The 12,235-nt window shown below is 43.3% G+C and overlaps 1 protein-coding gene across 12 annotated transcripts in view; it reads right to left on the bottom strand.

Annotated features, from left to right (window-relative positions):
• LOC110535971 (GTPase-activating protein and VPS9 domain-containing protein 1) overlaps nucleotides 1-12,235 on the bottom strand; it is a 31,851-nt gene extending 19,616 nt beyond the window's left edge. For 8 of the 12 annotated variants that reach the window (XM_090190561.1, XM_090190559.1, XM_090190555.1 and 5 more), the window contains exons 1-7: nucleotides 12,031-12,235; nucleotides 4,204-4,416; nucleotides 3,464-3,731; nucleotides 2,680-3,255; nucleotides 2,468-2,551; nucleotides 2,204-2,338; nucleotides 1,484-1,673 (exon numbers count right to left, since the gene is read on the bottom strand). In XM_090190561.1, coding sequence (XP_090046687.1) covers nucleotides 1,484-1,673; nucleotides 2,204-2,338; nucleotides 2,468-2,551; nucleotides 2,680-3,255; nucleotides 3,464-3,731; nucleotides 4,204-4,388 — 1,438 coding nt within the window. In that variant the 5' untranslated portion in view covers nucleotides 4,389-4,416; nucleotides 12,031-12,235. Of the gene's footprint in view, nucleotides 1-790; nucleotides 866-1,483; nucleotides 1,674-2,203; nucleotides 2,339-2,467; nucleotides 2,552-2,679; nucleotides 3,256-3,463; nucleotides 3,732-4,203; nucleotides 4,417-12,030 lie in introns of all 12 variants that reach the window. The other 4 variants (XM_090190557.1, XM_090190556.1, XM_090190553.1 and 1 more) reach the window with 1 other exon arrangement.

The following is a 12,235-nucleotide window of genomic DNA, read 5'->3' on the forward strand; positions in this document are numbered from 1 at the left end:
ATACTAACAAAAACTCAGGTACCTATACACAACTACATACGGACTGCATTGCTTCTTTGATTACCTGTTAGTTGCTCCCAACCCGTTAGCTGCTCCCAACCTTTCAGTTTTGCATTGTGAGAGGTATTGCAGTGAAATGACTCAATTGGATTCAATCATTAAATCAATCAATCTTTCCTAATAGAGACTGGATATTTAGCTCTGCACTGCTTAGACAACCTGTGCTGTGTAACCCGTCCAGTGTAATACAGGTCAATGAGTGCATCCAATAAGGTTCACAAATCACAAGTGCATGTCGGACGCGGTGAAGCAGCCACACTCCACATCCCAATCAGCACGTGGCATGCATACCATTCTAATGACTGACCTGATTGTGCTCTGGATGGTAATTGTGATACATTGCTTTATGCAGAAGGATCTAAGATCCCAACATCAGCAAAAAAAACACCCCCAAAAAATGTCTGACTTCAATCTTCTCTTTAGCCAAAAGCACGTATCATTAAACACAATAGAATTTACCATGTGAGTGAAAACAAGCAGGAGAGAACCAGGTATAAACCAGGTCAACAAGACTAGAGCACAGGGCAAAGCAGGCATGGTGAAAAGGCATGGTGACAAGGGCACATCTAGCAGCTAGCTCTATCTGGTGGTGAAGCAGTGGGACTGCAGCAGGGACCATGGCTATGAGCATGGCTGGTACTGGGTGTATGTGACTGGCAGTGGCACATGACTAGGTGGCACAAACACACTTTAGTTCTAGTCAGCCTCACAGGGCTGCCAGGCTACCCACCAAAAGGGGTAACTAATGGAATGTGAGCAGACAGGGTGGTGGTTGTGGAGTCCCAGGAAGTTGCTAACTGTTGTCCTGGGTCGATCACAGGCAGCAAAGGAGGAAAGGAGGAAGAAGGTTGAGGGCAAGAGAGAATACAGAGCGAGTAGCAATCAACTGCGTAAAACAGCTTCAAATCGAAATGGTTCACATTTCAGTAGGGCAGCTTAAAGTGGCTTATTTCAAATGGAGGAGGATGTTGTCGCCATCACATTTAACTGATTTATTCCTAATGATGGAGAAGGTATATATTTCTCCATCCATACCAATTAAGAAAGGGTTCATTTATATTTTGTAATTTAATTGGCTTTCATTTGCGTAATGGATCTCCAATCTAGAGGCTGCTAATTACCTGTAGAACAGGCCCAGAACCTCATTAGCTTCCTACATAACAGAGGCTTCCTGCAGCCATTACAACTTTAGCTACTTCACCTAGTTATTTATTACCATGAATGAAATAACCTATAGTTAGTACATAAAAAGGCTGGTTTCATTGTAATTTCAAACTGAACTCTCCAACTGGTGCAATGCTATAAGAGGAATAACAAATACTGGAGATAAACCACGTATATCATTATGCAGTATGTATTTCTCTGTCAGAAAGCCAGTGGCTGCAGGTCTACAGTAACAACAGCCGAGGAGGTCGGTAGGTACCTATGTTCCTGTTTTTTTTGTTGGCGGGGGTGGTGGCTGGGGATAGCTGGGGTGTGTTGGAGGGGGTGAGCTCCAGACTGTTGCTCTTCACCGTGCGGGACTGGGGAACGTTGGCCAGCATGGTCTCCAGGAGCATGTGCTCCTCCTCCCGGAGGTGGTCCCCTGCCATCACACTCCGTACAAAGTCCACCTGAACACCATAGGAGTTAATTATTTTATTTAATACTCTCACATCCTAGTTTCTATGAGGAATCCAATTACCTTTTTACTAAGGCTTCAATAGCTAAGCTGGTGGAGAACTTATGACACGGGTGATAAATGCAGGGCTCTTCTTCACAATCAAACTAAAAGTGGGGCTTGAGACATGCCAACAGAATACAGCTAGGGTAATTATTGATTACCACACTAATGTTATAAGGAAAGGTAACTAAGGGAGGAGCCACAGCACCACAATTCCAGGAGGATGTGGTAATACTTTGTTTCTTGAGTACGCTATGGTAACTCCCAGTCGTGGAGACATAACAGCACCCTCAACAACCTGTGTGAAATGTCCCCTCCCTTTCTGGTCTGACAAGCCTGGGCATGTCAAGTTCACTTCCTGTAACATAGGAACGTTTACTGTTGCCCATCTAAAACGTGTGTACATACTGTTCAAGACTAGGCTAACTACAACATAAGCCACACAAGATTCAGACTGAAACAGTCAGATCAGCAGCGTACCAGGCAGAGGAGCTGACTGTGTGTCATGTACGCCACAGTCCTGCTGAGTCCTTCTAGTAGGTTCATGGAGGACATGGGCGGTGTCTCCACAGCTCTCCCTCCGATTACCACATCCAAGAAGGCAGCTACACAGCTCTGAGGTGACACAACCAGACAGTCAACTTCAATAATAACGCAAGAAGCAAAACATGTATTCAGAATGTAATAAAAGCTACCCCATGGACAAACCGGTTATATATTAAGATGTGTGTTTGAGGATCTTACCTTATCGAACTTGGCCAAACTGTTTTTCCTCCGGGGGTCTCCATCATCGTCAGCCATTGCCAACTGTTGAAGAAGCTGCCCTACCTACAGGACAAAGATAATGATTAGAATGCATAAAGGGGAAAGGTAACAATATTTGATTGTAAGCGGTCAATGTCCAGGCATGGATAAGAATAGTGTGGATGTATGAGTCTGTTGGGTTGTCCACTGACCTGCATGAGGTTGAAACGAGCCACCTCGTTGATAGGGGCGTCTGAGATGATGCCGTACTGCTCAGGGTTGACTATGGCTGGGCAGATGAAGCAGGTGAGCAGCAGGTCCGTGCACATGGTCCGCACCTCACCCACCTCCAGCCGTTCCACACACGATAGCGTCTTGTACATCTGAGACACTATCCAGCGCAGGTTGTGGGGGAAGCAGTAGGTGTTCTGCTTCAGGTAGCCGATGAACTTGTTGACCAGGGTCACCAGCTTGGCCTCGTTGGCTTCCACGGCAGCTGCCACCTTCTGTCTGTAGCCCTCCGAGCCCTTCTCCCCAAACAGGCGCTCCTGCTGGGCCGGCGTGAAGCGCTCCGTCACCTTGGAGGGGTCCGTCTCCAGGTGGTCCTCGTCCTCCACCAGCAGCTGCATGATGGGCTCGTGGAGGGTGGCGGTGAGGAAAAGCTTGGCCGAGTACAGCCCCTCGGAGAAGAGCTTGAAGAGGATGCTGAAGGCGCACGTGCCCCGCCGCAGCAGCCGCCGAGGGTTGTCGCTCTCCTTCAGCTCAAACTCCACCAAGTAGCGGAGGACCTGGAATTGATAGAAACAGTAGCACCATTACCATTAGATTTAGCAGTACAGAGGTTAGAAATGGCCTCATCACACTACCTATGAGGACAGGTAATAGTGGTAAATAAGAGGTGGCTGCTGTGCATTTGGGGAGTGCATGTGGCTATTGGCTGTGTGTTTATAGTACAAGTGTCTAGATCAAAGATCAGAAGATGTCCGGGCAGCTCACCTGCAGCAGGTAGCGCTCATCCTCCTGCATGATACAGTTACCGTAGAGGGAGGTGAAGACCGTGTAAATGACTCCCTGTGTGTGCTCCTGGTTCAGCCTCTCCCCAGCCACCAGGCAGGAGGCCAACAGCCGAGGGTTCTCGCGCACCCGACCCAGGAACTCCCCATAGATGCTCTCCTGAAAGCCCAGAGTCTTGTAGCCGTCCAGGAACTGCGTGTCCTCCAGCACTTTGGCATGTTGGCAGCATTCGGCCGGGGAGGCCTCAGCACTGTAGGACAGGGAGCTTTAATTACTACGAGAGGAGAAGGCTCCACAAACCAGTGGCTGGAAATGGGCAACAGTGAGCAACAGAAAGCTGTTGATTACTGATTGGAGTGACATGCTTGTATGACATGCTTGCTGATCACAGGACTCCTCTGATTCCTTGCTATTTCCCTTTTGGGCTGCTAATCTACATAGTGCTCGGCTGGCTCTGACACGCACCGTGTTTGGCAGGATTTACAACAAACATCATCATCACATCAGGAAGATAAGACAGTTTAATATGGTGGGATCCTACTTCAGGACTACTAAGTTACTAGTTCACTAAAGGTCACACTGCCGAATACAATCAAGTGGAGGACAACTCAAAATGTATTTTTATAATGGCGAGTTCCTATTAGAACTGTTTCTATTCTCCAATTGGATCAATCTCGTTGAAATGCCCTGGTAAGAACAGCTCTGGGGGGCCCCATGCTGACCTGGTGAGAATGAGCCGGTCGAGGTTGATCCTCTGCTGTTTGGTGATCCAGGCAGCACGGTACAGCCTCTCAGCAGTCTTCAGCACGTCCCCGTTGAGCCGTTGGATCAGCTGCTTCTCTGAAGCCACATACAGCCGCTCCTGCTTCAGGTGGTGGGCCAGAGTGTGGATGTCTGGCTTCACCATCTTTACCAGCTCACTCAGAGGCTAAAGACTGCAGAAGAGGGAGAGAAGAGGGAGATCAGTGACACTGGGGGATAAATGGTAATGAGGATGGTAATGACATTGTTGGCGAGAGAATGAGTACTGGACAGTCAGAACAGAGCACAAGTTGAAAGTTTACATACACTTAGGTTGGAGTCATTAAAACTCGTTTTTCAACCACTCCACAAATTTCTTGTTAACAAACTAAAGCTTTGGCAAGTCAGTTAGGACATCTTTTTACAACAACCGTTTACAGAGATTATTTCACTTACAATTCACTGTATCACAATTCCAGTGGGTCAGAAGTTTACATACACTAAGTTGACTGTCTTTAAACAGCTTGGAAAATTCCAGAAAATGATGTCATGGCTTTAGAAGCTTCTGATAGGCTAATTGACAATTTGAGTCAATTGGAGGTGTACCTGTGGACGTATTTCAAGGCCTACCTTCAAACTCAGTGCCTCTGCTTGACATTATGGGAAAATCAAAAGAAATCAACCAAGACTTCAGAAAAAAATTGTAGAACTCCACAAGTCTGGTTCATCCTTGGGAGCAATTTCCAAACGCCTGAAGTTACCACATTCAACAGTACAAACAATAGTACGCAAGTATAAACTAGAGGATTATGACTAACGCCGATACCGATTGGAAGACCAAAAAATGCCGATACCGATTAATTGGACAATTAAAAATATATGACAATTACAACAATACTGAATGAACACTTAATATAATACATAAATAAACATCTATTTAGTCTCAAATAAATAATGAAACATGTTTATCTTGGTTTAAATAATGCAAAAACACAGTGTTGGAGAAGAAAGTAAAAGTGCAACATATGCCATGTAAAAAAGCTAATGTTTAAGTTCCTTGCTCAGAACATGAGAACATATGAAAGCTGGTGGTTCCTTTTAACATGAGTCTTCAATATTCCCAGGAAAGAAGTTTTAGGTTGTAGTTATTATAGGACTATTTCTCTCTATACCATTTGTATTTCATGTACCTTTGACTATTGGATGTTCTTATAGGCACAATAGTATTGCCAGCCTAATCTCGGGAGTTGATAGGCTTGAAGTCAAACAGCGCTGTGCTTCAAGAATTGCCTAGTGCTGCTGGCAAACGCAGGAAAGTGCTGTTTGAATGAATGCTTACGAGCCTGCTGCTGCCTACCCCTGCTCAGACAGACTGTTCTATCAAATCATAGACTTAATTATAATAAACACACAGAAATACGAGCCTTTGGTCATTAATATGGTCAAATCCGGAAACAATCATTTAGAAAAACAAAACATTTACTCTTTCAGTGAAATACCGAACCATTACGTATTTTATTGAACGGGTGGCATCCACAAGTCTAAATATTACTGTTACATTGCACAACCTTCAATGTCATAATTATGTAAAATTCTGGCAAATTAATTACGGTCTTTGTTAGGAAGAAATGGTCTTCACACAGTTTGCAACGAGCCAGGCGGCCCAAACTGCTGCATATACCCTGACTCTGCTTGCACAGAACACAAGAGAAGTGACACAATTTGTTAATATTGCCTGCTAACATGAATTTCTTTTAACTAAATATGCGGGTTTAAAATAATATATACTTATGTATTGATTTTAAGAAAGGCATTGATGTTTATGGTTAGGTACATTGGTGCAACGACAGTACTTTTTCGCAAATGCGCTTGTTAAATCATCACCCGTTTGGCGAAGTAGGCTGTGATTCGATGATAAATTACCGCATTGATTATTTGCAACGCAGGACAAGCTAGTTAAATTAGTAATATCAACCATGTGTAGTTAACTAGTGATTATGTTAAGATTGACTTTTGTATAAGTTTAATGCTAGCTAGCAACTTACCTTGGCTCCTTGCTGCACTCGCGTAACAGGTCAGCCTGTCACGCAGTCTCCTCGTGGAGTGCAATGTAATCAGCCGTAATCAGCGTCCAAAAACGCTGATTACCGATTGTTATGAAAACTTGAAATCGGCCCTTATTTTGTATTTATTTTTTATTTTATTTAAAAAATAATAATAATAAAAATCGGCCATGTCGACCTCTAGTATAAACACCATGCGACCACGCACACTTCATACCGCTCAGGAAGGAGAGGTGTTCTGTCTCCTAGAGATGAACGTACTTTGGTGCAAAAAAGTGCAAATCAATCCCAGAACAACAGCAAAGGACCTTGTGAAGATGCTGGAGGAAACCGTTACAAAAATACCTAATACCCACAGTAAAACGAGTCCTATATCAACATAACCTGAAAGGCAGCTCAGCAAGGAAGAAGTCACTGCTCCAAAACTGCCATAAAAAAAAGCCAGACTACGGTTTGCAACTGCACATGGGGACAAAGATCGTACTTTTTCTGATCTGGTCTGATAAAACAAAAATAGAACTGTTTGGCCATAATGACCATCGTTATGTTTGGAGGAAAAATTGGGAGGCTTGCAAGTCGAAGTACACCATCCAACCGTGATTCACGGGGGTGGCAGCATCATGTTGTGGGGCTGCTTTGCTGCAGGAGGGACTGGTGCACTTCACAAAATAGATAGCTTCATGAGAAAGGAAAATTATGTGGATATATTGAAGCAACATCTATAGACATCAGTCAGGCAGGAAGTTAAAGCTTGGTCGCAAATGGGTCTTCCAAATGGACAATGACCCCAAGCAAAGTTATGACAAAATGGCTTAAGGACAACAAAGTCAGGGTATTGGAATGGCCATCACAAAGCCTAGAACACTAGTGGGCAGAGCTGAAAAAGCGTGTGTGAGCAAGGAGGTCTAGAAACCCGAGTCAGTTATACCAGCTCTGTCAGGAGGAATGGGCCGAAATTCACCCAACTTATTGTGGGAAGCTTGTGGATGGCTACCTGAAACGTATGACCCAAGTTAAACAATTTAAAGGCAATGCTACCAAATAGTAATTGAGTGTATGTAAACTTCTGACCCACTTGGAATGTGATGAAAGAAATAAAAGCTGAAATAAATCACTCTACTATTATTGACATTTCACATTCTTAAAATAAAGTGGTCATCCTAACTGACCTAAAACAGGACATTTTGACTAGGATTAAATGTCAGGAATTGTGAAAAACTGAGTTTAAATGTATTTGGCTAAGATATATGTAAACTTCTGACTAACTGTACATGCAGGGCAGTTTGGAGTAGATTTACAAGTGAGGACAATGGATCATTTTTATTTCTCAGAGTGGAATCCTGAGGAAGAGCAGGAAAGGCCATGTTGGCAGAATCCTAGCTCACACACTGACAGAGGAAGTAGACTGTCAGTAGTCAAGAGAAGGCAGAAACACTAGTTCTATTGGCTAAGATTGACAGTGGGGTGGGGAGGCTTTTAAACAATAGCAAGTCCCTGCTCTCGCTCATACAAGCATCTGGTAGCATTATTCACAGCACGAGAGTATATGCAAATCATATTAGTCTCCCTTTCCTTCACACACAAACCAGACAAAATGCATGAAATTTAAATGATTTCCTAGAGCATTCTTTGACACAAGGTTCTTTGTGGATGGCTGCTACCAAGGAAAACAGACAAGATTGTAAGGCTCGGAGGCCTGTAAAAACAGCCCAGAGAACCCTGCCTCAGAGCTTGCACACAACTACAAAGGCTTGATACTATTAAACGTATGTGGTTTGAGGCATAAATATTTTGATGAGGCTTAGAAGCGTTTTCTTAACCATGTCATGCCAGATAAGAAAGGTTAATCATGGGTTATACACAAAGTGTGTTCTTTTAGTAGGCTAAATCCAATGATGGACTGGCCACTGTGGAGTTCTGGAACCATAAAGACACTGGGGGATCTCGGGCAAATAAAAAGAAAATCTGTCAAACACTTACTTAAGGCTAATCAATAGATTAATGACCAACATAGTGTACCAGTCCATGAGAATATGCATGTGCCGTAGGCTCTTGAAAGAGTAGACTACATTTGTCACAGTCCTGTGTGGAAGGGTGTAGGCCTAGGGCCGACACACAGGTGATACTGTAGAACCTGTGGCCTGGTACAGGTAAAGCAGTTTCTGAGTTGAATATTTGTTGAGTAGACCTACCTAATGAGTAAGTAATGGAAAAGGATGGGGGAACTCAAAAGCAGAAGAAAAACCACTGTAGGTGGTGTGAAAAGGCACAGGCGGGGGTGTGCGAGAGAATGACGGTAGTTAGTGGTGGTAGTTAGTGGTAGGTACGCTAGAAATAGAATTCAGTCCAAAGCCATCCCTCCCAACATTACGCACATGATGCTTAGGCTCAGAACAAGGAATCATTGTGAAGCAAACCATCTGGAAAAGAAAACTGAAAAGCACCTCAACCAATGATGCAGCTCACCACACGGCACATTTATGGAGGTGTTTGGAACACAGCCCAAACATTCCCTCAGTTGAACATGCAACACAAGCCAACAGAACAAAGTGCTTTTTATAGACACACAGAAAGGAATCACTTTCTAAAGGCACTCGAAACTCAAACACAAAGTCCCCTTTTCACTTCCCCTCAACATGAGATCAAATAGGACTGTTTGCATTAGCAGGTTAACGACTCCAGTTGTATTATCTGTGGTACGCCACGCCACTGCCTAGCCTAACAGCTAAGCAGCAGCTTCAAGGGCTGTGTCCCTTTGAAATTCGTCAGGCCTTCTTCCGTTGGACTGCAGACATTTTACCAGCTCCTGTGTGCAATGGTTTGGGGTGCACGCTGCACCTCCCAACAATCACCTCTCAGAAGGAGCTCACACAGCACAAAGAGACATGGCAAAACTCTACCCAACCAACTCCAGCAATCCAGCCCCACCACATCCAACTGACAACATAAGATATCTGACTGATATCTGACTGATATTTGGTCTTAGATAATTAAGAAAATACAAATATGAAACTGAAACCAGGGTAAGCAGGGTAGCTGAAAGTGAGGTAGTGGTGGTGGTAATAAAACAGCCTAAAGTACTTCAGTCAGAACAAGGATCTGAGAAATTATTCACTAGGCTACATCACCGAAGCTCAGGAATAGTATAGTGGGTGTCGGACAGCACAATAAAAATGTGAATAAGAGACCCTTGTCTCTTTCATGCGTGAGTTCCCCACAGACATTGTTTGTCACATCTAGTAGGCCTACCATATGCCTGTTCTACAACTACTGTGTAGGAACAAGTTTTTTTTTTTTTTAATGACCTGCCACATACTTTTGTGTATGCGTTATAACTACAGTGTAGTGTATGTGGATACTCCTTCAAATAAGTGGATTTGGCTATTTCAGCCAAACACGTTGCTGACAGGTGTATTCAATCGAGCACACAGCCATGCAATCTCCAGAGTAAACATTGACAGTAGAGTGTAGAGGTCAACTGATTAATCGGGCATGTCTGATTAATTAGGGCTGATTTCAAGTTTTCATAACAAATCGATAATCTGCATTTTTGGACGCCGATTATAGCCGATTACATCGCATTCCACGAAGAAACTGCGTGACAGGCTGACCACCTGTTACGCGAGTGCAGCAAGGAGCCAAGGTAAGTTGCTAGATAGCATTAAACTTATACAAAAGTAAATCTTAACATAATCACTAGTTAACTACACATGGTTGATGATATTACTAGGTTAACTAGCTTGTCCAGCATTGCATATAATCAATTTATCATCGAATCACAGCCTACTTCGCCAAAAGGGTGATGATTTGGCAAAAGCACAATCGTTGCATGAATGTACCTGACCATAAACATCAATGCCTTTCTTAAAATCAATACACAGAAGTATAATTTTTTAAACCTGCATATTTAGTTAAAATAAATTCATGTTAGCAGGCAATATTAACTAGGGGGAAATTGTGTCACTTCTCTTGCTTTCACTGCACGCAGTCAGTATGGCTCATCAGGCATCAAGCTTGAATGTTCAATCAAAGCTCTATTTAAATCCAGACATAGGCATATTTATATGCTTTATAATGCTTTTGAATGACACTTCTGGTTTTGGGGGGAAATAATGTGTTACTCAGGAGAAAAAGGATTTATTCTCAGGGGTTGAAACATTTGTAAAATACTGGAAAAAATAACCCTAGTGATATCATCAATGCCTACAACCTTGGGTTAGGCAATCAGATCCCAGGGATAACAAATTAGTAAACGTTTCCTCTTACACAACCATACCAAAAAGGAGGGGATTCTGTAGGTCAAAGCAGTGCAATATCTACAAAGGCTTTAAGTTCAGAGGTGGGAGCAAATGGGTAGCTTCTAAATATAAGGAAAGGAGAAATTCTGTATGCCTAAAATCAACACCTTCACTGAGATGTATGCTCAAAATCTTATTTTTCTAAATGTAGGCCAAATGCTGCCTGCCAGGAAGACAAAGCCTGACAGCGCACTCCTACGCTGAATGAGACATCCTGATCCTCTGCTCTGGAGCGTTCAACATCCTAACTCCTGACCTTGCCAAAACAAAGACTTCAACCTTGCCTCGGAACAACACGACTAGTACTCCAGGGGAAAAGTCAGTTGATATTCAAAGGAACCTGAATGATATCCAATGTCTGGTAGATCACTATAACTCAAGAATAAAAAATAAAAAAAGCTAGGAGCACACTCTTCTCTTCATTTGTGTGATTGATGTATTCATGTTTTGGCTCTAACAATTAGCCTAATCAAAAGGTAAAGTGCATTCCTTAAATCAACGTAAATTATTGTGACCATTCTGTTTTGAAAACCTTTTGAGCCCCGCTTGATACACACACACACACACGTCTGAAGTTCTCTATGGTTCATCATACTACCCTAGTCATGGATAGTCACGGCCCCTGCACTGGGTGGGGCTCAATTCTACACCTAATGTAGGGGATCAGGTGGGTAGGGAGAGGCGACCGCCGTTCGCTAGCTAGTTAATTATTCCAGCAACAACTTGCCCATCTAGTCATTTTTAGGGCCCCAGCCTTGTCTTGTTCACTTTTGCAACACAGTCGACATCTTGCGGAATTGTTAGTTTAACTAGCTAGTTAGCTAACTAACGTTAGTTACTAATACTAGCTAATGTGTCACCGTCGGCCTCGGTTGTAAACAGTTAGCTAGCTTCCTTTCATCATACTGGCATACGTTAATAACAGTGAAATGCTAGCAATCTAGCTAACTAGTTAGGAAGCTTGCTATTAGAGGCGCATTGGATAGCTATCTAGCAAACTACCTAATTATCTAACTTTAACTAGCTAAGGTTAACACTAACAGGTCGCTATAGCGTAGTTAGCTAGGTGCCTAGGTACTGGTTTACAATCAAAATTGTTAACTAGTTATCAGAGAGCATAGCTAACGTTACTGTACTTAGCTAGCTATCAACAACGGTAACCGTTAACTAGCTTACTAGCTCGTTGGTTAAGTAACGTTAGCTATTGACCTAGCCAACTTGAAATGTTGCAGCACTGTTACTAGCCAAACGTCGAGTTACGGTGGGATACCTTCATAGGGATATGTCAATGTTGCCCGGGTAGGCCAGGCTGGCCAGTTGTGGAAGAAAATAGCGTTCAATCACGGAGGACATCCAAGAAGTAGCTAGCTAACGTTAGCAGAAGAAGGCCAGCGATGAAAACAGAACTAGCTAACGCGTTAGCTATAACACGAATTCAATGACTTACCAAACAAGTTGTTGATAGTATACCAGTTCTTTATGGAATCCCTATAACCGTGAAATAATGTCAGTGTCTGACCAGTTAAATCGCTAGATATGTCTATTCCAGACCGTTCCTGATCTCCCCTTTCCCTCAGCGCGCTAGCTCAGTCAGCTGTCATCTGCTGTCATCACGAGTAGGCGCGCTCCACTCGCATGCGCGCTGGGCCACT

The sequence above is a fragment of the Oncorhynchus mykiss genome, chromosome 11, assembly GCF_057628025.1.
Source record: "Oncorhynchus mykiss isolate SJ-2025 chromosome 11, ASM5762802v1, whole genome shotgun sequence".
Lineage (NCBI taxonomy): Eukaryota > Metazoa > Chordata > Actinopteri > Salmoniformes > Salmonidae > Oncorhynchus > Oncorhynchus mykiss.